Below are 23,986 nucleotides of genomic sequence, written 5' to 3' on the forward strand. Positions count from 1 at the left end.
CGTGGGAAAATTTGGCAGAAAAGTGGGAGGGGAACTTTTTGACACACGGGTAAACAAACAAGCAAAAAACAAGCGTGGCCGGTAAAAATAAGATCTCAAAGCAGCAATTGAAGCAATTCCATACAAATTTTGATAGAATTTCTCACAAATATGTCCGAATCAACACCGGCGGGACCGTCTTCTTCAAAATCAGCGACTGCCTCGGCCAATGCGACGAAAGTCGAGCCGAGTATTAAAACTCAGCCCGTGTGCTTGATCGTCCTGGGCATGGCAGGGTCAGGCAAGACGTCTTTGGTGCAGAGATTGACCTCGGATCTGAACATTTTGAATAAACCAGCCTACGTGATTAATCTGGATCCAGCCTGCCATGAAGTTCCCTACCCTGCCAACATTGGTATGTAGGATACATATATTTAAAAATTTTTCTAAAATTTTCTTAATACATATACTTATTTTTACCTTTTGCGGCTTTGCAATTTTTGCAGACATTAGGGACGCAGTGAAGTACAAAGAAGTCATGAAGCAGTACGGGTTGGGTCCCAACGGTGGCATTGTCACCTCTCTCAATTTGTTTTCGACTAAATTCCAGCAAGTCATCTCTCTGCTAGACCAAAGATCGGAGCAGTTTGAATTGGCAATCATTGACACTCCAGGTAAATATAGAAAGTAAAATTTAAAAATTCAGATTTGATCAATTTGGAGTGCTTAGGTCAGATTGAGGTTTTCACGTGGTCTGCGTCCGGCACCATTATCACAGAAACCTTGGCCTCAACTTTTCCTACAGTAGTAATTTACGTCATGGACACTGTTCGAAGCTCAAATCCTGTGACCTTCATGTCCAACATGCTGTACGCCTGTTCCATCCTGTACAAAACCAAATTGCCTTTCATTGTAGCACTAAATAAGGTATTGACATTATTAAACTTTGAATATTTTTAAACATAATCCTTTGTATGTGCAGATCGATGTTGTGGACCATCAGTTTGCTGTGGAATGGATGTCAGATTTTGAAGTCTTCCAGGATGCACTTGAGTCTGAAACTTCTTACATCTCAACCCTCACCAGAAGCATGTCACTCGCGTTAGACGAATTTTATCAAAATTTGAAAAGTGTTGGAGTGTCTGCTGTAACTGGTGAAGGAATCGGCAATCTCCTGGCAGCAGTCAAAGAAGCAGCCATTGAATTTGAGAAGTGGATTTTAAAATGATTTTTATGAAACTTGTTAAAACATATTATTTTTTTATTTCAGAGACTACAGAGTTGATCTTAACAAAGCAATCAAAGATAAAGTGACCAGCGAGGCCTCGAAGAAAGATGAGAAACTAAAGGAGGCAATGAAGGCTAAAGGTAAAGGCACACAAGTACCTATGGTTTCGATTTTGGATGCATCTCATGGATTGGCTGACATTTACTTGAGGCATCCTGGAGACGAAAGCAGCGAAGACGAAGAGGGTACGGAAGCCACAAAGGATGACGAAAGCGATGATGGTGAGTACCATTAATTTTTTTCTGCATGTTAGAGACAATTGGGTCTTAAAAAATTGAAAAACTTTCAGATCCCGAGGATGTGAAAGCATTTCAAACAATGATGGGTATCGTAAAAAGTCAAAAATCGTCAGTAGACAAGAAACTGCAAGCCCTTGTGAATCTTCCTTCGACAAAACCAAAATGAATGTAAACGTTTCAATTAAAATAATTTTTCAGCAAATTATAATTATTTACTAATTTAATTGAATCTAAATTATTTAATTACTCCCCGGACAGGGCCATATCCCTTAGTTTGACTCGATCTAACTTTCCACCTTTGTTAACTGGTAGTTTTTCAACAAATCGGACTCCGCCGTGCAGGTGCTTGTATTCCGGTAGCTTGTCGGCCACGAAAGCGCAAATTTCGTCTTCTGTTAGTTGAGTTCTTGGTTTCAAAACTACAAAGGCCGTTGCCAAGGTCGTGACCTCTAGGTCAGGAACTCCCGTCACTCCGACAGATTGAATTCCGGAGTGCTCGCTCAAAACCGATTCAATCTCACTAGGAGATACCTAAATATTTTTGTAAATATAGAATTGGATATGAATTTTAAATTATAACTTACAAAAAGAGATAAATATTTAAACATAAAACTGAGCCTCTCGAGAACGTAAATATTTTCATCATCGTCGAAAAATCCCAAGTCCCCTGTTTGCAGCCACTCGCCTTCTTTCCTCTAAAGATTTTTTAATGCAATATTCTCTTTCATAATTGGAATTTTACGTGCTCCTCGCCATTGATCAAGTAGCCTTTCATCATAGAGGGTGTTGAGATCAAAATTTCCCCCCTTTCACCTTTCGGAAGCGCCTCTCCGTTGTTCAGATCAATGATCTAATAAATGATATTAGGAAACGGTGTTTAATTATTAATTTATGTCATACTTTTGCCTTGATGAAGGGTAAAAGCTGCCCAGATGAAACACATAGCTCGCCTAAAAGTTTTTCCTCAATTATTTTAAAAGTTTTGTTACATAAAATACATACCTTGATTTTCAATTACTGTCAGAGGTTTTATTTCCGCTTCCTCGCGGTCGTCAATTAAGTCGGAGGCGGAAATGGCAACGACTTCAGTCATTCCATACATCTGGAAGAAATTAATTTTCAATTTAAATATTTAACGCAAGTTTTTATACCTGGACAATTTTTGCATTAGGGAGCTTTTGGTGCAGCAAGTCGGCAGTTGTCGGATCCAAAACCCAGGCAGCAATGTAAACCTTCTTAATGAAACTCAAATCCAGTTCTGAAATTTGGCGACTCTTCGCAAACCAAGCGGCAACAAATGGATAAAACATGAGCTGTTCTGGCTAAAAAAAAATATGTCTTAAATTAATCACTTAAAGAATTTTATCATCTTGTGCCTTGTACTGGAGAATGAGATCAAAATAGCTTTCGAAACTGAATTTTCCGATGTTGTAAACGGTCGCTCCCAAGTACAAGGCATTCATCGTGAGAAAAAAGTTTCCGATTGCGTAGTTTGTCATAAGGGCCATTGTGTGCGATTCTTCTTTCATGTAATCACTAAATAGACAAGCACATAAAAATTAAATAGTTTAAAATAAGTAAATTTTAATTTCAAAATTAAATTTTGTGTAGCCAAAAAGTTTTGGAATTTCAGAGTTTAAATTCTACTTACATTTTTGAAAACATGGTTAGTTGTGCCACTGCTGAGAAATGAGTATGGAGAACACCTTTCGGAACTCCAGTACTGCCACTCGTGGACGGAATCGCCACAACTTCCTCTCTTGGATCAATTTCCAAAAACTCCGGCATCGCTTTATGCCAAAAATTTAAAATATTTATAATACTTCTTCTTAACTTTTTTACCCGAATTATCTCGATCTGCAGACATCATTTCATAACCCATAGCACCTTCCACAAAATTTGCCCCAACAAACAAAAGGTGCACCTCGTAGTCCAAAGTGTCGATCGCCTTTTTGACAACTGGCGCTGTGTCGCTGTCAACGACTACAATCGTCGACTTGCTCTCACTAATCTGGCGTGCATAAACCTCTAAAAATTAAAAATTATATTAAAAAAAGAGGGAGATTTTTAGTTCGTGAGTTCTGAATCCAAGCGAAATAAACAATTCCTTACAAAATAAAATATCAAATTCTCTATTTCCAAATACAAATCAGAATCCTTCTTATCAGAAATAAATTCATTCTTCATTCAGGAATCAATTTTTCTAAATGAAGTAAAAGATTTAAATTTTTGGTGATTTGAATTTAAAATCGGCTTTTCCTCGATGGGTTTTTGTGAGTTGTTTATTGTTTCAGAAAAAACAATATCCTGCAATATTTTTTTCTGAAACAATAAACAATTCTCAAAAACCCATCAAGGAAAAGCCGATTTTAAATTCAAATCACCATGAATCAACCCTCGATTGTGAAATTCTACCACAAAATTTAAATTTTTATTCGGAAAAGTAAGATTCTAGAACAGTTAGAAATTTGAATCGTTTTCAAAGCATTGGCTTGCTTCTTTCATCAGTATCAGAGCTCATGTTAATTTTATTTTAAAATAAATATAAAACTTGGACTGGAATAGAGTGTTGTTTATTTAACATTTATATGAACTAACCAACCTGGCGCTTCCCCCTGAAAACAGCCCCGAACGGCCCCTCCAAGGAGCCAGGCCGCAAGGTGCACCACATAAACTTGGGCCATTTCGAAAGTCACGTAGTAAAGTACGTCGCCCTGTTTGAATCCCAGTCGTGCCAAGACGTTGGCTACATTTTTGCTCTTCTCGTACGCGTCCCCAAAAGTGACCGACGTGCCTGAATTCACGTCAATCTAAATTCCTCCAAAAAGTAAAAAATCATTCAAGAGTGAATTTCAAATTTTAATTTACCATCCAAGGCTGGTCCTTCCACTTCTCCAAATTTTTCTCCAAATTCGACATCAGCAATTCTGCGAGTGGAATAAGAGGGATTTCGGACGCGTCGCCCTCGACCGGAGATTTAATTATGTGCATATTTTTAATCCAAAAATATAATTCAAGCGAGGAATATGTTTCCAACTGAATTCCAACTATCCTTTACACGTCTTTATATCACCGTCAAATTTATATTTTATTCAAGAATTGCGCACGGAGTCGAAACAAAAACACCGGTTGTAGTTTCCAAGTTTGTTTATTTAATAGACTCCTTTGACGTCAACTAGTAATAATTGTCCCTTTCTACATACGTGTTTGACTTACAAACTTTTAGGTTTGCTTGCCGTGGATTCATTAATTACTGATTCAGTCAGACCCATGTGTATTGGAGACAATTGAAAAAGGGTAAAACGCCACCGTGCTTATTATTTTCTATAATTATCACGATATCTTGCGACACAAAATAATTGAAGTGATGCAATGATTAATTACAATATTTAATAATAATCAAACCTTTGAATCAAAATATTTTAAATTATTTTTGATCTTTTTGACGAAAAAAAATCTTATGTTAATTTTTATTTTACTAATGTCAATCTTATATTCTTACAACTTATAACATAGTTTTTTTTTTTTTTTTTTTTTTTTTTGAAATTTTATCCCCACATGAATATGATTTTTCATGATCTAGTTTTTCTTATGCAATAAAATATAAAATTCATTAAATACTATTATTATTTTTGGAAGTTTGCTCAGTGTAATACAAAAATAAAATCTGTAGCCCATCCGAAGAGTCGAATGTTGTGGATTGTTAGTCCGAACGGTTCATTTCCCGTGAAACTTTGAAAACTTGAATAATTATGTCCTTTATTTTCAATTGCTGTACCGCCAACAAATAATGAAGCAAACCGCTTGTTTTTTTTTTATAATTTAATTACATCGCCAAAAATTAATTTTTCTTCTTCTTTTTGTTAAATTTGATTTGAAATTATTGTTCAAAATTCAAGGTTCCCCAATGAAAAATTTTTCTTCTCATTTTTTTTTTTAATTTTTAAAAAAGTAGGTCAATCCATGATTGAATCTCTATTTATGAGTAACAAAAACTGCATTTTTTTATCAGTTATTTTGAAGCTCATTGTCACCCTGCTGTTAAACCACGAATTTAAATGCATAAAGATTGAAATTCAAAATTCGGTGGAAAATCCTGAAAGCTCTTTATCAATGGCCATTGCCATCAGGGTCTTCCTGTCCATTTTGCCAGCAGCGTTGACCGGAAGTTTCTCCACAAAGTGGACCCCTCCGTGCAAATGCTTGTAGTTAGGCAACCGGTCGGCTACAAAATTGTACAATTCTTTTGCGTTTCGCTCCTTGCCCGGGCGGAGGACGACGAGTGCCCTGGCAAGGCACGTGCTCTCAGGGTCGGGAACTCCAACCACTCCTGCGCTCACGACGTCAGGGTGCTCCTGAAGCACAGATTCTATCTCGCTCGGAGACACCTACGAATTCAAAATCAAAAGACTTTCGTTGAGTTTTATTAACGAAATAAATCTGTAGTAATTAAAATTCAAATGAAGAGTTATAAAAATGAATTGAATGAATTGATGATTTGATATATACAATGAAGTTTTTTTTACAAATAATTTTTTTGTATTAATGAATAACGGAAAATTTTCATTCAAATTAGTGACATATTTTTATCGATTTTACTACAAAACGTATTATTTCAAAATTTTAACCTCTTTGGTCAAGAATGAAGACAAAATTATGTATTTTTAGACTTTCGATATTTACCATTCTCATGAAATATTTGAAGATGAACTTGATGCGCTCCTGGATGTATATATTCCCATCCTTATCAAAGTAGCCAATGTCCCCTGTTTTGAGCCACCCATGTTTGTCTATGTCGGCCCTGTTTGGCTGCAATTCATATTGACACTCGGATTTAGCTTTTCCTGTTTTCAAAAAATTTCTTGCTTTATCACTTGTCCGCCCGGCACCAAATATCCCAGCATCATTGTCGGACTGCGCACCAAAATCTCGCCCTTCGCGCCCACAGGCAAATTGTCCCTTGACTCGGGATCCACGACCTGCAGACAATTTTTATTTTAGATCAGTTAAAATCAATCCTATTTTTCTGATAACTCACTTTCGCCTCATACATCGGAATAAGTTTCCCTGAGGAGACGCTCTTTCCTCCTGTTTTTAAATTTTTAATTTATTTTGTTAATATTCCTAATTGAATTATACCTTCAAAATCGATTGGCGGCAATTTTCCTGCTTCATTGTATGATCCGACGGATACGTGGAAACACTCAGACAATCCGTACATCTTTAATAAAATTTAAAAATACATTTTGCAAATTTCTGATAATTTTGTTTATAATATCGATCAATATTTTTGGATCAGATCCTGGATTTTATTTTTGTCTCATTACTAATAAGACAAAAATACAAACGTAAAACTTAATGAGTCATTAATTCAGAAGAAACCACTAAAAGAAAAAATATTGCGATTTTTACAATAAAAATCCTGACAAAACTTAACTGTGATAAGCATCGTTTTTGGAAGTTGATGCACCAACAAATTTGTGGTCGCGTAGTCCAGGACCCATCCTGTGATGGATATGCTTTCCAAAATGTCCATCGCTTTGATTTCGGTCAGCTCGGCTGAGCATTTTGCAAACCAGGTTGCAACGTACGGATACAAAATAATGTTGCTTGGCTAGAAATTTAAATTTGGCGGAACAGGATTAAAAAAGTAATTTTTTTTAGTTACCTTGTAGTGGAAAATCAAATCAAAGAAATTTGACTGCTCATATTTGGCGATGTGGTAAAAGGTGCAACCCTGACAGAGCGCCAGAAACCCGTGCACAAAATTGACAACGCCGAAATTTGATGTGGAAGCCATAAAAGATTTGGTTGGCATGCACTTCAACCCACTGTACAACAAAGAGAGAATTAAATCCAAATAAAATTATTGTAATTTTTTTGCAAACTGGAAACTGGTCAGAATAGCGATGGTCGAGTAGTGCGAGTGCAAAACGCCTTTAGGCTTTCCTGTTGTTCCACTTGTGTTGAAAATGCACATCAAGTCCTCTTTTGGATCGATAGGAATGCTTTTCGGAAATGCTATATTTCATAGAAATTTAATCTCTACCAATTCCATGTTTTTTTTCTATTTTACCTGTGCCGTCATCTTCGAGAATTTCTGCCAGAGTTATGGCTCCCCTGAGCAACCTGTCGCCAATCGTGATTAGGGTCACTTTCCAGTCAAGGCCACCGATGGCCGCTTGCAAAAGATGTCCGGTCTCATCATCGACCATTACAAATTTGCACTTGGTTTCTTTCAAAACGCCCTCATAACTCTCTATACGTTAAATATAAATGAAAAAAAATGACAACTAATAAATATTAAATAAATTATGCAAAATTAATACAAATAAATTTTGAATTTAAATTTTTTAATGTTATTGAGCTGCTGTTTATGTGACCGATTGTTACAAGAAATTTAACAAAAATATAATCAATTCGGGTGTAAAAGATGAAATTTTTGTAAAAAAGGTAACAATTTGCAAAGTAAGTAAAAAAGACCTCATTATTTGTCGTTGAGAGCCTTGGTTGATTAAATTTATTTATTTTTATACTTGTTTCTACTTTGTCCCAAGACTTCTTGCTGTTACTTTTTTATTTAAAAAACAAAGAAATTTTTTTTATTTAATATCATTTTAACCTAATTTAATTTATTTATATATTAATTATCATTTAAGCTTATTACGCTTATTACAAACTTTTACCTATGATTTCGGCCTGGTAACTTCCTCTAGTAACACCACCCAGTCTCCAGACGGCGAATTGGATTAAACAAGAAAACGCCGTCCTGTATGTCACAAAATGCAAAACGTCACCCTTTTTGAAGCCATTTCGGGCTAGAAAACTGGCAATTTTTCTCGTCTTTGATTCAACTTCGGAAAAGTAAACCGTGTTTCCAGAAGCTGTGTCGATCTAAATTAAATTTTTTTTACAAAACTTTTTCATTGAATAATTTAAATTTACTACCAGCCACGGTTTCTGGCCCAACAATGGTAGATTTTTTTCCACTTTGGCGAGTACGAAATCGGGGAAAGAGATGTTTGGAATTTCAACCGGATCCATGCCGATCGGCGAACGCACTACGAATTCTTCGTCCATCCTTGTTGTTGAAAATGCCGATCTCTACTGACCAGAAAATCTCTGTCCGGATTTGAAATAGCAGGACTATTCAAATAATTTGTGTAGTATTTGCTTGACCTCTTGCCTCCGACGCATTACGAAACCACAGACTAACTATGTATTCTGTGTATGAAACCAATTAAAATGCTGATGCCATTGATGCTATTTCCTTGTCAAGTTTTATTTATTATTACATTTTCAACCGTCAGCTTTTTCTTTGCCTGTGCCAGGCCTGCGCTACGTTGTATAAGTAATAAGTAAAAGTTAAGATAATATCATTTATGAATAAATTATAAAATATAGTCGACTTTTTATTATTCTATTGGCCGTGCGTCAAAACCAGATTAAAACGAATTTGACAACCAAAAATTTGAGGTCAACTGTGTCGACTGTCGATATGAAATTTTTATTACTATGCTCCATAAATTTCAATTTATGCATGTTTAACATTTTTCGTCACACATTAGATATGAAATATAAAATAAAATAATTTTTTAAATTTTATAAAAACTGAAAACTTTTATTAAATTGTTTTTGGTTAAACTGTGTTATTGAGCTACGTTTTAAATACTTTGCACGTTAATTCAAATTAGTTTTAATTTAATTTCAAAGGCCTTGCTCGATTGCAAGTTTCTTGAGCGCCGGTCGGTCGAGTTTGTTGCCCCTGCTCTCCGGCAAACTGTCCACAAACACGACCCCTCCGTGCAAGTGCTTGTAAGTAGGCAACCGTTCGGCTACGAAATTTCTCAGTTCTTCCTTGCTGCACATGCGACCCTGTTTCAAAACGACGAACGCCCTGGCCACGCTGGTGCTCTCAGGGTGCGGAACCCCCACCACCCCAACCTCGTGCACGTCAGGATGTTCCTGCAGAACTGCTTCTATTTCCGTCGGCGATACCTTTTACAAGAATATAATAAAAATTTTAGGAACTAAATTAGGAATTATTTTGTAAAAATGACTTCAAACTCTCAAATTGATCATTTTACTTTTAATTTGAGGGGAAAAAATCTGAATTGAATGATCATCTAAAATTAATTAAAAAATAAACTTACAATAAACATGAAGTACTTGAACATGAAGCTGACCCTCTCAACAATATAAATATTGCCCCTTTCATCAAAGAAACCAACGTCTCCAGTTTTCAACCAACCTTCTGAATCTATGTCCTTTCTCACAGGCTAGGAGATGATTATTATAATTTTTTTATTTTAATTTTTTTTTTTAAATAAAAGAAAGTTTTAGGTTTGCACCTCTTTGCTGTTTTCAGACAGGTACCCTTTCATGATCATTGGCGAGTGCACATATACAAGGCCTCTTTCATTGGCACCCAAGTTTAGACCAGTTTTCTCATCGATGATCTGTAATTTAATTTTCTTCAAATTTTCATTTCAATCTTTATCTGATTTTTACCTTCACTTTAACGCAGGCACCAAGTTTTCCAGACGAAACGCACGTTTCTCCTGGCAATTCAACATTATTATGACTTAATTCCTTATTTACTCTCTAATTTAAAGATACCTTCATTGACGGCTGTAATTAGTGGCATATTTGCCTCTTCTTCGGTCCTCTCAATTTCCGTGTTTGATATTCCAAGGCACTCTGTCATACCATAAAACTAAACATTGATTTACTTTTTTGTTTCTTTCATTTTTGTTTATTGAAAAGTTAGGAAAAATTAATAAAAGGAAATTGAAATTTTACTTGTGCCAAACGGATATGCGGCAACTTTTTGACGAGGAGTTCTGCGGTGGTCACGTCGAGCACAGACCCGCCGCAGGAAATCATTTTCAAAAATCCAAGGTCCACTTTTTCAATTTCGTCACACCTGGCAAACCAGGAGGCCACGAACGGGTACATCAGGCAGTTTCCAGGCTGCAAATTTGGTCTTGTTCTCAGAACCGAAATTAATGTATATAATAAGCATTAAACCCACCTTGTACTTAATCAGGTTGCCGATGTACTCCTCGCGCACGAACTTTCCCAAGTGGATGATTGTGACGCCGTGAACAATAGTATTGGCCGTCAGCATGAAACTGCCGACGGCGAAATTGCTCATCGGCGTCATAAAATTGAAGTCCAAGACGCGACTCAGTGTCCTTGAAAAAGTAACCCATTCAAATTTAGACGAAATCATTGGACACAAAAATAATGCAAAAAATATTCTTATAATTAGGCAAAAATGGCAAAATGCTGCAAAATGCTAAGTAAGAATATTTTTAAAATACGCTTTTAAAAGTACAAAAATAAAATGAAGAATTCTTTTGACCAATAAGAATGAATAAATAATATAGTAATTTAAAAAATAGTTCTTTAAAATTTAATTTTATTAGATTGTTGCTTTCTAATTATAACCAACTTAAGTTGTTCACTTCGTAATATCAAAGTATGTTGACAACTTTATTGTTGAAATCAGTTGAAATTCACTTTTTAACGCAATTTTAATAAATATTTTATTTAATGAAGATGATTGCTGGCATATTTTATTTAAAATAATTCTTTCAAGCCACTATACCAAATCAAAATCGAAAATAAAACTAAATAAAAATATCTGTTAATATTTCGAATTATGCTTGCAGTAATTGTTCACGTTTCAGTTTAAGATTTAATAGTTCTATTATTCAATTATTAAATATCTTTGTGGATCAAAAAGATGGAATGATTCTAATAAATAAATAATATTTGCTGACATAATATTATGATAACTCGTTGCGGAAATTTCCACTTTATCAACGCAAATAGCAAAGAGTCAACAATTTTATTGACAAATATTAATTTTTTTGTGTGTCTTTTTTAATAGAATACAATTATTTATTTACTTGCGATTGTGGGACAATGCGATGTAAGTTGCGTGCGTGTGGAGAACACCTTTGGGCAGTCCGGTGCTGCCGCTGGTATTTGGAATGATGATAACGTCGTCGCTGTCAAACTCGACCTTGTCAGGGAACGCTGCAATATATTTTAATTCATTTTAATGATAGTCATAAACAGACCGACGCAACTCCATTTGGGATCTTTTTCTTGTAAATTAATGGACAGTTGAATAAAATAACCTGTGCCGTCGTCTGTCATTAATTTCGCAACAGGCACCGCGTCCTGCACCTCTCCGAAGGACAAAAACGAAACTTGCAAGTCAACCATTTGCGCTGCTTGCTTCATCCGGGCCTCGGTTTCACTGTCAATCAGGATGAACCTTGACCGAGTCTCTCGCAACTGTCTTGCGTATTCCTCTAAAAACAACATTAATATATGAAATAAAAAATTATATTTTTATATTTTTTTTCTTTTGCAATTATAGTTGTGATCAACAAATTATTACATAATTATAATGAAACATATATTTTCTCTTAAAACTAAATATTCGCCATCAAAAAAATTCTCTTGAAAGTAAAAACTAAAATTATTTATGTATTCTAATATTTTTCTTAAAAAATATTAATTTTTTCCGTTAATAATTTTTTATTTTACCTGGAGCTTCTTGCTGGTAGCATCCCCTAACGGCCCCTCCAAGTCTCCAGACGGCCAATTGCACCAAGTACAACTGGGCCGTCTCGTAGGTCACAAAGTACAAGATGTCGCGCTTCTTGAAACCCAATCTGGCCAGTCCACTCGCGATTTTCCTTGACAAAGGTTCAATTTCTTTGAACAAAACCTGCACTTCTGTTCGAGCGTCAATCTAAAATTGTTGATTATTTTTTTAAATAGTTTTTCTTTTAATTCATACTAGTTAGTTTCTTGTTGCTCACCACCCATGGCTTCTCTGAATCAGAGAGACCGTTCTTTTCGACTAATGATAGCAGGTACTCGCTGATGGAGACTTTTGGAAAATCGCTAACATCCCCTTCCAAAGGTGAAGTGAAAATCCCGTCAACATACACTGGTGAAACAAATCAATCAAAACCCCAGAAATTGATGATTAATAATTAATTTAAAAAATTATACAATTAAATCCTCTGTTTCTATGAAAATTTATGTTTATAAAACCTATTCTAATTATGAAAATACTCATTAAATTAAAAAAAATTAATTATATTAGTGATTGCTTTATATTTTTCCAATTGTAACAATCAAATTGTATTCATTAAATTTTTGATTATAGCATTTTATTTGAATGGAAGGGACTTGTTTGCAAAAACGGCACAACCACTAGCAAAAGTTTGCTAATTTTTCTTATTTGAATATGGCTGCGCCCGCTGCACATATAGTAGCTGAAACTAGGCTATTTTTTACTTTAAAAAAGAAATTGTAATAAAATTAATTTAGGATAAACTGGGTTCATCCTATAAAATTGCTATTATCGCATGAAATTCCAACAATTTAATTGGTTTTATGTTGCGCCTTTTCCAAAAGAGAATGAAAATAAAAAAAATTAAAATAGAATTGTAAGAAATTGTAATCCCAAATAAGCTTTTCATTGTTCAATCAATATACTTTTCAATTTCAAAAAGTGTAATAAAAAAAGAGAAACTCACTGTTCCGCTACTTGCTATTTTCCTCCCAAGTAGTTTTATAAGGTAATGAAACACTGGAGCACCACGCACGTTTGTCCGTCTGACACCAAACGGAATCTAACACTACCTGAGGCGCATTTCACTTTCCTACGACTGTAAAAAGTGCGTATATTATTTGAGTGGGGACTATCGGCAACACAACTTATTATCTCAAGGTGCAACGCACAAGATCTTCTATGATGAATATTGAATGTTAAAAGCGTGGCAAACAAATGAGCTGACTTATTTGCTATGATGTAATTAAAGCCTTTCACAACACCAGAGCTATATTTAATCTATTTGTCCTTTCGCCCCGCACCCAACAATCTGAGTTTATTTTTGTTTGCCGACTCCTATCTCGGATCTATCAATGATCTCTCCTTAATCAACGTTTAATATTTTTTTTAATTACTTCCGAGAAAAAAAATTATATTTTTTATAATTTAATTTGTTCTATTTGTACAAATAATTGACGATCCAACGAGAGCTTTTTCATATGACGTGTTAATTTTTTATTTTAATTTTGGGACTCATACAATCGGTATCGCTAAAAATTCCAAAATCAAATGAGCAATTCAATTATTGACTGTTGGAATTAATATATCATTATTCTTTCTCGATAAAATCTGTAAATTTTTTAAATTTGTACACTCACTTTTCCTTTTGTTGCAAATTTGGCGCACCTATGTACTGCTGACGTTTTAATAGTTTGATGTGATATCTGAAAAATAGCAGGAAATGAGTGACACAGTTCTGTAGGCTGGTCAAAACCTATGTAAAGCGCGCGTTGAAATGTAATGACGGCCACGTCATGAGTTTTATGAATTATAGTAACAAAAAAAATTGCACAAAGCGAGATAGGGAAACATTTGATATTTTCAGTGAAACAAAATGCAAAGTAATAGAAAAAATGGCGATTTCTGTTATTGTTCGCTTTGCTCATTTTTCCATTGGCATAAATTTTCATGAAATAAAAAAATAATAATAATTTTTGGTTAAAAAAAATTCTTCCATTGAAAAATATCAAGAAAGAAAATATTTCATGTAGAATTTCGAATTTCCAATTATTATTTAGCTCTAATAAAATGAATAAAAGGAAAACCATTCCTAGGTTATGATGTATTAAAAAAGGTACATTTTTTAACGAATCTTCTTGCCACTGCTACTCTTTACAAAAATCAGAGCTCTGATGGCGTTTTGTTTATTTTTTATTTATTTTTTTTATCATTTTTTTTTAAATGTTAAATTTCTTCAAATAGAACAAGGAAAATTTAGGGTTTCATTTAAGCTGCTGCACAAAATTCTTCCGTTTGAAACGCAAAATATATTTTAACTTTTTCAACAAATTTGGATCTCTAAAATAAATAAATCAGATTTTGCAACGAAAACGTCTGGGTAAAGCTCTATTAATTATCCTCAGTTTAAAACAGCTTTTCTCATTGGGTTTTGGTTTGACTGTTTTATAGTATTTAGTTGCAATTTAAATAACCCACGGCGAGATAAACCCTTGCACTCACATAGAAGAAGAAGAGTGAACTTGTTTTATCCATTACAAAATAACAGTTAGGTGAAACAAATTTTTATTCCAATCAAGAATTGAGGAAACTGCAAAAAAAAATGATTGATGAGAAAATTTCCCCACTTAATGAGTCCTGACATATCTGACGAACACTTCCCTTTGAAAATGTGTCGGGCGTAGTTTCCAAGTTACTGCACCTGAAATATGTTTGCCTGGCCTGCCTAGGATAGGAGTAAAATGACCCTAGTATGGAAATTTATCCTTTTGATCAGTGTAAAATATTAAATTCTCTTAACTGCCATCATAAAAAATCGCCAAAATTTCAAACCCAGATATTCTACCTGGCTCTAGAAGTTTCAACAGAAAAGAGCAGAAATGGCAAGTTTAGAAGTGCAAAAATTATATTTAATTTGATTTGTCATATTATGATAAATTGAATTCAAAGAACTGAAGCCTCGCAGCGGAAGTGGTGGTAACGGCAACATCTTAATCCAAAGGGGCAACGGAGCCGGCCGAGTGCAGAACATCAAGGTTAACGCTGTGTCGGGAAATAGGGTCCACATCACCATCAACCGCAGAAGGGGCAACCACACCAATAATGGTTCAATTCACTTGAACAGTGTCGGATTGCTGTATGCAAAACCCGTTTGAATTTAGGCAATCGTTTGATCCTGTTGAAATGCTGTGGCGGTTCAACCACCTGTGATGGTTCAGGCGGTTCAGACGCATCTTATGACGGAGACTATCCAGATTCAAACTCTGGCAAAGCGGCGGGATCGGAAAATAATGCCGGCGCAGGAAAATCATCTTCCGCAGCTCCTTCCGATAGTAAAAAAATTTATTTATTTATTAAAATGCATTCAAATATATTACGGATTATTTTTTACTCAAATTAATTTTAAAAAAGGTGGTGCTGGGGCAGACCCAGGTGCTGCAGCGGCTGATGCGGGAGCAGCAGGTACTGATTCGTCTGGTGGCAGTGGAACTACAGGCGATGCTACGACAGATTCATCGCAAACAGTAAAAATAAAAACTTTTTCTTGTTTCAATTAAAATTAAATTTGAAAAGAAAAAAAAAATCTCAGATTTGGTTTGAAGCTAATAAATATACATTTGGTTTAAAAATAACTTAACTAGGAACTTCAACAACTAAATATAGAATGGAACCTTGTTAGGAAGGAAATGCTTTTTCACAAGTAAAATGCTTATAAAATACCCTTTTTATATGAAGGGTTGTATTCAGATGGACGTAATATTATTTTGGTATTTTCAAATATAGGACTTTTTAAAAAATAATTATTATCATATTAAGCGATTTTTTATATTTGATTATGCAACCTCCGCAAAACAATTCCTTTACAACCCTGCAAAATACTTTGTACTGACTTTTTATTATTTCTTAAATTTAGAGGAGTATAAGTTGACCCGAATGCAACACCGTCAGGTCTATAAAAGAAAATATTCAAACTGAATTGAAAATTTTCCTTTTTGTTCACCTGAATGCGTATCACTAAATTAAAATAAATAATCAATTGAACGTAATATTGCTCTCAATTAAGGTAGATGCTGCGGCTGGGAGTGGTGGTGCCGCTGCAGATGCAGGAACAGGGGGCGCAGCGGGTGCTGCAAGTGGAGGTGCAGCAGACACGGCTGGAAACGCAGCCGGTGGTGGCTCAGGCACTGGAGGTGCTGCAGGAGGAGGAGGTGGAGGGGGCGCCGTTGTGGAAACCACCACTGCTGCTCCACTGCAAGACACAACCACTCAGCCTGTGGACACAACAACCACCACTTCAACAACCACCGTTGCAACTACCACCGCTACAACGGTGGCAAACGGAGGAGGAGGAGGGGGAGTAGGAGGAGGATGGGGCGGTCCAGCTGCAGGCGCCACCGAAACAACAACCACAACGACTACCACTAAATTGACCACGACCACCACAGAAGTACCCGTGGTTTGTCCGAATCAAACGTGTCCCCCTGTCAATGGTTCCGACGCCTGCGCATATAATGTAATATTTTTTTGCAAAACAAGAGAGAAATTGAAACCCATTCTTTTCTTTTATGCAGCCAATGGTGGTGACGATGGCCAGAAACGGAATGTGTTAGAGCAATTTCCTCTTTTCTTTTCACAAATTAATTTTCTCTAAAAAATAAAATAGTACCGCCAGGAACAGGTTCCTTCCAAACTACTTGCGGAAAAGAATACGTTTTTGCTCAGCAATTAGTAAAAATTGTTAAAAATTAAAATTTATACACGAGATTAAAAATTTGAAGGGCACATACGCGGAAGCAGTAAAGGCTTGTTGTACTTTGAGCACGAGATTAGCTTCAATGGAAAAGGTCACAGAGATCAAGTGCCTGGCTAGCTTCGTCAAAAGTAAATTTTATGGTTTTTAATGTGAAAATTAAAAAAAGTCAATTCCAAATAGGTTCGCCGACAGTGGTGGGTTCGACAACCAAATTTTGGGTCAGCGGATTGAACTATGGCTGCCGTGGAAACTACAAGTGGTGCAGCACCAACACTGCATTTGACACAAACGAAAAGTTGTGGCTGCCAGGTCAGCCGTCTCGGACCGCAAATTCCACCTGCGTTTTCGTCACCCTGGATCCGGCAGGTTTTGGCCTGTCCAATGAAAATTGCGATCAAAAAATGGGATTTATTTGTGAATAATTCAAAATTTATTTGAACGCCATCAAAGCTGCATCAAAGAAAACTCTTTAAGTAGACTTTTGCAATAAAATCAGAAAATCAAAGGCACGTCGAAATGCCAGTCTTGTTATTTCAATACTAAATTCTAAGCAAACTTCTCGATTGCTTGCAAAAAGGGGTTGGTGGAGGTTTGCTTAGGTATACTACCTTCCCCACTTTCTGGCTGAGGTTTACTTTCAGGGTTTTGCACGACAAACATTTCCAGTTGTCCCTCCAGCGAGCTGCATTGGTTCAACTTTTCCAGCTCCTCTTTGTATGGAGACAAAACAGTTTTGTTGACCAGCGCCAGCAAATCTTGCGTGACGTACCTTTGCAGGGTTCGGAAGGTGTCCAAGGCTGTTCCGTTGTTTGTGATGTGGAGGTTGACAAAGGCGGGTTTTCGGTTTGAGGTCACGTCTAACTTAAACTTGAGGTGGAACTTCTCGTCAATGGAACTTGTGTCTTTGTAATACTGGCTGGTCATGACTTTGGTGATGAGAAACTCTTTTACAAAGGGGCAGCCATTGACAGTCAAGTTGTGCTTCTTTCTAGAGGTGAGCAGAATGATGGGCGTAGCAAACTCCCAACTGGCCAGGTCGTCGCTCCTAGCCGGGGGCATTTTCTGCATCTTTGAGGGTGGCTGACCAGAATCAGATTGGGAGTCGCCGTTTTTTACTTCATGGCAAGTCAGGACATCAGTGAAGATGTGATAGATTGCATCGACCACGTCTCTGAACCACAATTCTCGGATAAGAGTTTTCTGCAGCAGCTCTATGCTGGGGAGGTAGTCTTGGAGCCAAATTTTGTAATCGAATTCTTGGTTGTTTGGTTTTCGTTCCTTGTTGGATGGGGTGAAATTCAACAGATCTGCAGTCAAGCAAAAGTATAATTAATTACTTCTATCAGAAGTAAACCATCGTTAAAAAACAATTAATTAAAAATAATTAAATTTACAATGTTATATATTTTATTATTAACGACTTTTTGACCTGAAACTAAAGGTTCCTATAAATTTTGTGATTAATTCCAATATAAAAACCAACTGCAAGTTATGAAACACTAACTGAAAAAATTAAGCAAATATTCCCAGCAGAGTTTGAAATGATCAAAGACAAATTAATTTGAATAATTATCTTCTCTGCTGGTTTCACTATACTTAAAAAAATAACAAAAAATACTGCACTGAAAAAAATAGCTTACCTTTCAGACCTAGCTTTTGATTACTATCACAGAGGTGGGCAAGTTTGGTGCAGAGGCTGACAAACTCTCGGAGCTGCCGTTGGCTGACCCCTTTGACAACATTATGGTTCAACTCAAATGGATCTTGGACACACGCTGGTTTTCCAGTTTGGAGACAATCGTGTTCATTTAAATCGGCCAGTTCCTTCAACACATCAGGAAGGGTTTCTCTCTGCCTGAATTTCCACTTCTCGATTGTCGTCGCCAGCAAAGGACAAACAACCTCAACGCCAAAGTCCAAATTTGGCAGAAATTTGAAGAAGCCGACCACCAGGTCTTTCAAGGAGATTTCACTCTCGATCTTCAAGGGCGTGTCTAGGATGTTGCATTTTTGCATCGGAGAGTCCGAGGGAACTTTGAGATCCAGAATTGGAGGCAACATCGGTCGAGGTAGGTTTTGCAGGTAGAAAATGGCCAGCATAGTGAGACTGTAGGTGGAAAAGTTGAGGTTGCGCGCCTTTTTCCACAACTTGACAATCAGGAAGAAGAAAAAGATGCGTTTATCTTGCGAAACGATGAACCTGAGAAATTGGCTGTTCTGCACGGCCAGCATGTTTTTGAACGTCAGGTCGCACGCAAGCAATGTCGGTTTGTGCAGCATGTGGAGGACAGGGATGCGAGCCGAGTAAATGGGCAGGATTTGGGTGAAATAAGGCTTGCTTTTGCGGAACAGTCTGTAGCACAGTCTCATCAGTGTTTCGTGGACATCACGATCAGTTGCCATGTTCTCGAACTCAGTTCCAGTCAATTCTAAAAAAAATAATAATAATAATAAACGGGATCTTAGAAAATTATAAAATGTAATTATTTAAAATAACAAATATCAATTAAAATTTTAAATTCAGAATGCAGAAACTTAAAAAGAACAATTTAACTCAGTCACCAAATTTTATTCTCATTTGCAAATAAAAGTATCCAGAAAATTGTAATTTGAGAAAATTTTCTCTTCAGTTTCTTTTATCTAAAATAAAAATTTAATTTGGTAGATCGTTATTGAATATATTTTTTTATGCAAATATAAATTTGATGTAAGAAAATAATAATAATTAAAAAGGTGACTAAAAAGAGTAAATGAATTCCCTAACTGAGGTCTAATCGAGAGTTAATTTAGTTTTTGATACAATTAAAAATTTTGAATGCTTTTATCGCTTAAAGATTTTCAAATATTTAGAAATTCATATAAAAAGGTTTCAACGTTTGAATGTGTTATACCTAATTTCACTTGAATGTCAACGTCACTGTCAATGCAGACCAGCCCGGTGACTCTCGACCCAAAAACAAAGCACCGAACATCTTCAAATTCCTCTCTGAGAACTCCGCGGACGTCGGAGAGCAGTCGGTCCACTCTCTGCTCATCTCTGGCAATTTCAGCAGGCGTCACAAGCACTTTGAAGGCGATTGCCAACTCCTCGGCTTGCTTCTCCCAAGACTCATTTGCATTCAGCTGCAAGTCTTTCATATTGACAGTCGGCTTTGCGACTCTTGCAGGAATGTCCGACAGCATGGGCTTGACCGAGATCTGCCTGCCATTGTAGAAATTGGCTGAACTCAACGCCGACTCTGCGCTCCACCTGCATATTTACTTTGAAATAATTTTTTTTTTTAAGGAATTGTTCATTACGTTTCTCTGTAAGTGACTATGTAAACGTCCTCCTCGAGGAACAGCCTAGTCGTATATCCGTGTCTTCGCATAGCCTGACACATCTCTCTAAACTCGAGATTCCTCTGCCCATCTAAAAATTAAAATACAAATTGATTTTGCAAATTTCTTATTTGACTATAATTTTTTACCTGTGACCGAGGCGACAATTGTGAACCCGTCCCATCGTTTGCCCTTCAGGAAACCACCACGGGTTTTTTTGCATTCTCGATGCTCTTCGGACGCTTCGTGTCGCTTCCAAAAATTGTTATTTTGTCCATCATTTGCTTGATTTGGGTCAGGATTGGGGTAACGGTCGTTTTTCACCCACTGATCGCACTCGAAGCACCATTTCCCTCGCCAAACGTTGATTTCTTGAATAAAATTTTTGACCTTTGGTCCCTCCATTGCGCTCTTAATCACTGTCAAAGCAACAAAAGTTTAGATATTAAGTGTTTCGTAGGGATTAGTTATTAGTTTATAAATCATAAAGTATGTAGGTATACCTCTTTTTGACTGTGCTTCCGTGAGAGGACAATCATCTTTTTTTCTAGAAAATTAGCTATTTTGTCAACATGCACTTTTTCGCTCTATGTGGACAATGAATCTGTGTAGCTCAAGTTTTCGATTGGAGATCAAGATCCTCGGAAGATTGGCGCATATTGAAAACCTTTTCCTTTGTTTACATTTCGAGGCAAAAATAAACACAACAAAAACTTGTGAACGGAGAAGTTGTCTCGTTTCGTTTCAAGGTTACGGTGGATATAAGGTGGATAGTGGATTGCCGAGGGATTGGCCGAGGGATTGCCAGTGAAAAGTCTGAACTCTGATTTTAGTTCTAGAGCTACTCGGTAGGTGGTGCATGGATAAGCAAAAGTGTCGAAGAGGCGAGGCTGACATCACAAAAGCGCGCCTCGTTGCGAGCCTCGGAGCCCTCGGAGGCCAAAATAGAAAAAGCTTTTTTGAAAAATCACGGAAAAAAAGGATTTTAACCATATCGAATTTTGAGTCAGATTTTCTTTATGAGTTTTTAAATCTTTTCTCGTGTCGTAGAAAAACTGGGGTAAAAATACTGCATAATTCAATAATTATTTTCTTTAAATATTGAATTTTATTAAAATATTTTTGACGAAAAAAAAGGCGCAACAGTACTCAGTAGAAAATTTTAAAAATTGTTACATAATAATGATGTGCATAGCTTAAAAAAGTAGAATTTCGGCTATCTTCAGATTTTGTAGCTAAAAATATTTTTTTAAAGTATAATAATAAAAAGATATTGTTTGAAGAAGTTGACACTCGAGGAGATGATCATGGAAATGAAGATTCGGGCTTTTCCTCGTTGCAAAAAATTGTTTTTTATTCAAAAACAAACGGCTCTACCAGTTTCGGTTACGGTCTGCGACCCTATTTCATGAGCAAGAAAAAATACAAAAAATCAGCAAAATTTAAAAAACCACATTTTAACATAAAAATAAAAATCTTAAAACTAACAAATTCAAAAATAGGTTGGTACTTGAATTTGTTAGTTTTAAGATTTTTATTTTTATGTTAAAATGTGGTTTTTTAAATTTTGCTGATTTTTTGTATTTTTTCTTGCTCATGAAATAGGGTCGCAGACCGTGACCGAAACTGGTAGAGCCGTTTGTTTTTGAATAAAAAACAATATTTTGCAACGAGGAAAAGCCCGAATCTTCATTTCCAATAAAAAGATAGCCCTGAATATTACGGAAGACCTGCTCAAAAATAATATATTCATTTCAAATGATTAAAAAGCGTTATTTTATTAATTTAGACGATTTCTTTCAGAACAAAATTAATATAATTTTGCAGAATTTGTCATCATTTAAAAAAATTACCAATTCTTGTCTAGCGGTGCAAACTATGATTTTTTCTAACTGCTAGCTGAGAACAGCTAGAATCATAACAACATTATTTATATTGACATAGGATTTTAATTATAATAATCGAAATTACAACTCAAGTAAATAAAACTAGTTCTCCAAAATTGTTTTAAAACATTCAAGTTTTATTTTTAAGATGTGTGGTTGGCAAATTATCAACTGGGAAGTTAGTTTATCCCAACACATATATGACGATTTTTGTACATCCACTTTTCGCCTGCGGTTTCATAAATCTTTTTCATTTCGCAGCACATCCTGTTTTTAAAGCTACTTGAAAATTTCGCTTTTTAAATCCCAACGATTCCAGAATTTTTCACTTGTATAAAAATCTCTATTAGTCAATCTCTACTAACACACACATACATTTCTATTCTCCACAAATCAACATGTATTCTTGAATTCCATGAGCAGGTGTTATTTAAAAAACTTCAAGCATATTTCAGAACTAATTAGACGAACTAATTCCGTTCTTCTGAATTTCTTCGACCCTTACTTAGTCATCGTCAACATTAAAAAGTAGGTTTTAAGAGATCTTTCTCAGTTTTGGAACAGTTGCCATTAAAATTTCAAAAAATTTTAAGCTTCCTTCAAGCTTTGCCACATTTTTGTTCAAATTACATAAAATGGTCAGAATTAATACATCTTTAGACTTGCAAATTTTGATTGATTGAAAATTATTGCATCCATTGTCGGCTTGGTTAATTTTTTACAATAGTCTGAAATTGAAAACAAAAATTTTATATCTCAAAGGAAAGAAATTGCAATAAATATTTTTTGATAAAATTTAGCAATATATTATAGGAGTTATGTTATTATCTGCAACTGAAATAATGGCCAGGTTCAAGCCGGCTAAACAAGTAATCTGATTTTGAATATCCATTGTATTTGCTGAATAATATTTTATTAAAGGCAAATCAATTATAAAATTAGGTGTCAAGTTTAATAGTAACAAATTTTAAAAATATGGGATAAAATACTTGAAAAAGTTAATTATTTAATTGAAAAAAAAAAACGATTACAATTTGCAAGTCCATTAATTTCTACTTAACATGAAATTCAAACAAAAAGGAGAATTCACTGCTTTTGATTGAGTTTACACATGAGTATTTTCTCTCTGAATAATTTCTCCTTTTGAAACAATTATTTTTTTTTCTTCTCGCTACACAAGTACACAAACAGTTTTCGGAGAGATTATACGTTTTAGGTTTAAAATCTACTGTGTAGAAAGGTGTCATTAAGATTTTCAGGTCAGCACAGCTGATCCTGCGTTTTGAAAAGTTTCAGCTATTTTTTTACTGCCTTCGCGCAAAATTAATTCTCCTTGTCGCGTACTTTTCTGACGGCGTCGATTTGCAGTTTAATCACACACGGCTAAGTAGTAAAGCCAGTAGCAGATGTTGAATACCAAGAACATGAAGGGAAAACCGACTCTGCACACTTGGTCGATTTTCTTGGCCATGTACTTGCTCGCCTTGCCCTTGACGCTTTTCTTCGGCAACGGCCGCTCCTCGCCGCACGAATTCTGCTGACTTTCCTGAATCAACAATGTCGAAAAAATATAAGCAATAGCACTGGAAATTTAATATATTAATGATTATATTTCTGCATAAAATGCCACAGGTTTTACAAAAAAATTGATAGAAAAAAATGCATGGAAAATAAGTAGGAAGTTTCGCCCTTGATGGTGTATTTCAATGCAAGCAAGTAGAAGTAAAATGTTATTTTCACCACGTTCTCTGCGTTTTCTTGGGTGCAGGAAACACCTTATAAAATCCTCTCATAATGAGCTTTTTCCGTTTCAGTCGTGCTTTCTCTTTGTTACCAATTTACGCTCAAGCTAAACTTGCGCAAAATACAGCTAGCAATGAAGGCGAAGCTCCACTAAAATTTGCGGAGTGCTTGTGT

General features: G+C 35.7%; 8 protein-coding genes across 9 annotated transcripts in view; 2 read left to right on the top strand and 6 right to left on the bottom strand.

Annotated features, from left to right (window-relative positions):
• The first annotated feature begins 23 nt into the window (after positions 1–23).
• On the top strand, positions 24–1,732 carry LOC132201388 (GPN-loop GTPase 1). Its single transcript, XM_059627536.1, has 6 exons — positions 24–394; positions 486–653; positions 710–906; positions 962–1,191; positions 1,250–1,488; positions 1,557–1,732. Exons 1-6 carry the CDS (start codon positions 151–153, stop codon positions 1,670–1,672), a joined length of 1,194 nt encoding a protein of 397 aa, XP_059483519.1. The 5' UTR covers positions 24–150; the 3' UTR covers positions 1,673–1,732.
• On the bottom strand, positions 1,646–2,834 carry LOC132201394 (luciferin 4-monooxygenase-like). Its single transcript, XM_059627549.1, has 6 exons — positions 2,658–2,834; positions 2,509–2,608; positions 2,407–2,456; positions 2,249–2,356; positions 2,091–2,201; positions 1,646–2,037 (listed from the first exon to the last, which is right to left on the bottom strand). Exons 1-6 carry the CDS (start codon positions 2,814–2,816, stop codon positions 1,750–1,752), a joined length of 816 nt encoding a protein of 271 aa, XP_059483532.1. The 5' UTR covers positions 2,817–2,834; the 3' UTR covers positions 1,646–1,749.
• Positions 2,835–2,858: 24 nt separating this feature from the next.
• On the bottom strand, positions 2,859–4,425 carry LOC132192960 (uncharacterized). Its single transcript, XM_059613214.1, has 5 exons — positions 4,375–4,425; positions 4,109–4,316; positions 3,349–3,534; positions 3,158–3,296; positions 2,859–3,042 (listed from the first exon to the last, which is right to left on the bottom strand). The coding sequence occupies exons 1-5, from the start codon at positions 4,423–4,425 to the stop codon at positions 2,859–2,861; spliced, it is 768 nt and encodes a 255-aa protein (XP_059469197.1).
• A 191-nt stretch (positions 4,426–4,616) lies between these two features.
• LOC132201376 (uncharacterized) lies at positions 4,617–8,737 on the bottom strand. The gene is made up of 11 exons (XM_059627509.1): positions 8,455–8,737; positions 8,193–8,400; positions 7,583–7,765; positions 7,395–7,527; positions 7,175–7,337; positions 6,944–7,120; positions 6,646–6,727; positions 6,545–6,594; positions 6,381–6,485; positions 6,190–6,315; positions 4,617–5,894 (listed from the first exon to the last, which is right to left on the bottom strand). Exons 1-11 carry the CDS (start codon positions 8,584–8,586, stop codon positions 5,583–5,585), a joined length of 1,671 nt encoding a protein of 556 aa, XP_059483492.1. The 5' UTR covers positions 8,587–8,737; the 3' UTR covers positions 4,617–5,582.
• A 169-nt stretch (positions 8,738–8,906) lies between these two features.
• LOC132201383 (uncharacterized) lies at positions 8,907–13,361 on the bottom strand. The gene is made up of 13 exons (XM_059627522.1): positions 13,258–13,361; positions 13,077–13,208; positions 12,351–12,481; positions 12,073–12,280; positions 11,658–11,834; positions 11,424–11,553; positions 10,541–10,703; positions 10,309–10,479; positions 10,126–10,222; positions 10,018–10,067; positions 9,858–9,965; positions 9,660–9,785; positions 8,907–9,504 (listed from the first exon to the last, which is right to left on the bottom strand). Coding segments are annotated over exons 2-13 (1,653 nt in total). The 5' UTR covers positions 13,078–13,208; positions 13,258–13,361; the 3' UTR covers positions 8,907–9,213.
• Positions 13,362–14,742: 1,381 nt separating this feature from the next.
• LOC132196304 (uncharacterized transmembrane protein DDB_G0289901-like) lies at positions 14,743–17,391 on the top strand. 2 transcript variants are annotated; one of them, XM_059618861.1, is made up of 10 exons: positions 14,743–14,886; positions 14,946–15,003; positions 15,059–15,214; positions 15,271–15,441; positions 15,521–15,633; positions 16,173–16,622; positions 16,681–16,714; positions 16,773–16,837; positions 16,888–16,990; positions 17,043–17,391. In XM_059618861.1, the coding sequence occupies exons 1-10, from the start codon at positions 14,851–14,853 to the stop codon at positions 17,282–17,284; spliced, it is 1,428 nt and encodes a 475-aa protein (XP_059474844.1). In that variant the 5' UTR covers positions 14,743–14,850; the 3' UTR covers positions 17,285–17,391. The 2 variants fall into 2 exon arrangements, with proteins under 2 accessions (XP_059474844.1, XP_059474854.1); XM_059618871.1 differs by having other exon boundaries at positions 14,946–14,991.
• On the bottom strand, positions 17,251–20,981 carry LOC132196298 (speckle targeted PIP5K1A-regulated poly(A) polymerase-like). Its single transcript, XM_059618849.1, has 6 exons — positions 20,687–20,981; positions 20,333–20,602; positions 20,163–20,274; positions 19,754–20,112; positions 18,503–19,291; positions 17,251–18,169 (listed from the first exon to the last, which is right to left on the bottom strand). The coding sequence occupies exons 2-6, from the start codon at positions 20,586–20,588 to the stop codon at positions 17,409–17,411; spliced, it is 2,277 nt and encodes a 758-aa protein (XP_059474832.1). The 5' UTR covers positions 20,589–20,602; positions 20,687–20,981; the 3' UTR covers positions 17,251–17,408.
• A 1,252-nt stretch (positions 20,982–22,233) lies between these two features.
• Positions 22,234–23,986, bottom strand: part of LOC132194282 (glycine receptor subunit alpha-2-like) — a 38,229-nt gene continuing 36,476 nt past the window's right edge. The window contains exon 11 of the mRNA XM_059615456.1: positions 22,234–23,615. Within this exon, the coding sequence (XP_059471439.1) occupies positions 23,439–23,615 (177 nt within the window). The 3' untranslated portion in view covers positions 22,234–23,438. The remainder of the gene's footprint in view (positions 23,616–23,986) is intronic.

This window comes from Neocloeon triangulifer, unplaced genomic scaffold (genome assembly GCF_031216515.1).
Source record: "Neocloeon triangulifer isolate White Clay Creek 2 clone unplaced genomic scaffold, ASM3121651v1 ptg000001l, whole genome shotgun sequence".
In the NCBI taxonomy this organism is placed as follows: Eukaryota; Metazoa; Arthropoda; class Insecta; order Ephemeroptera; family Baetidae; genus Neocloeon; species Neocloeon triangulifer.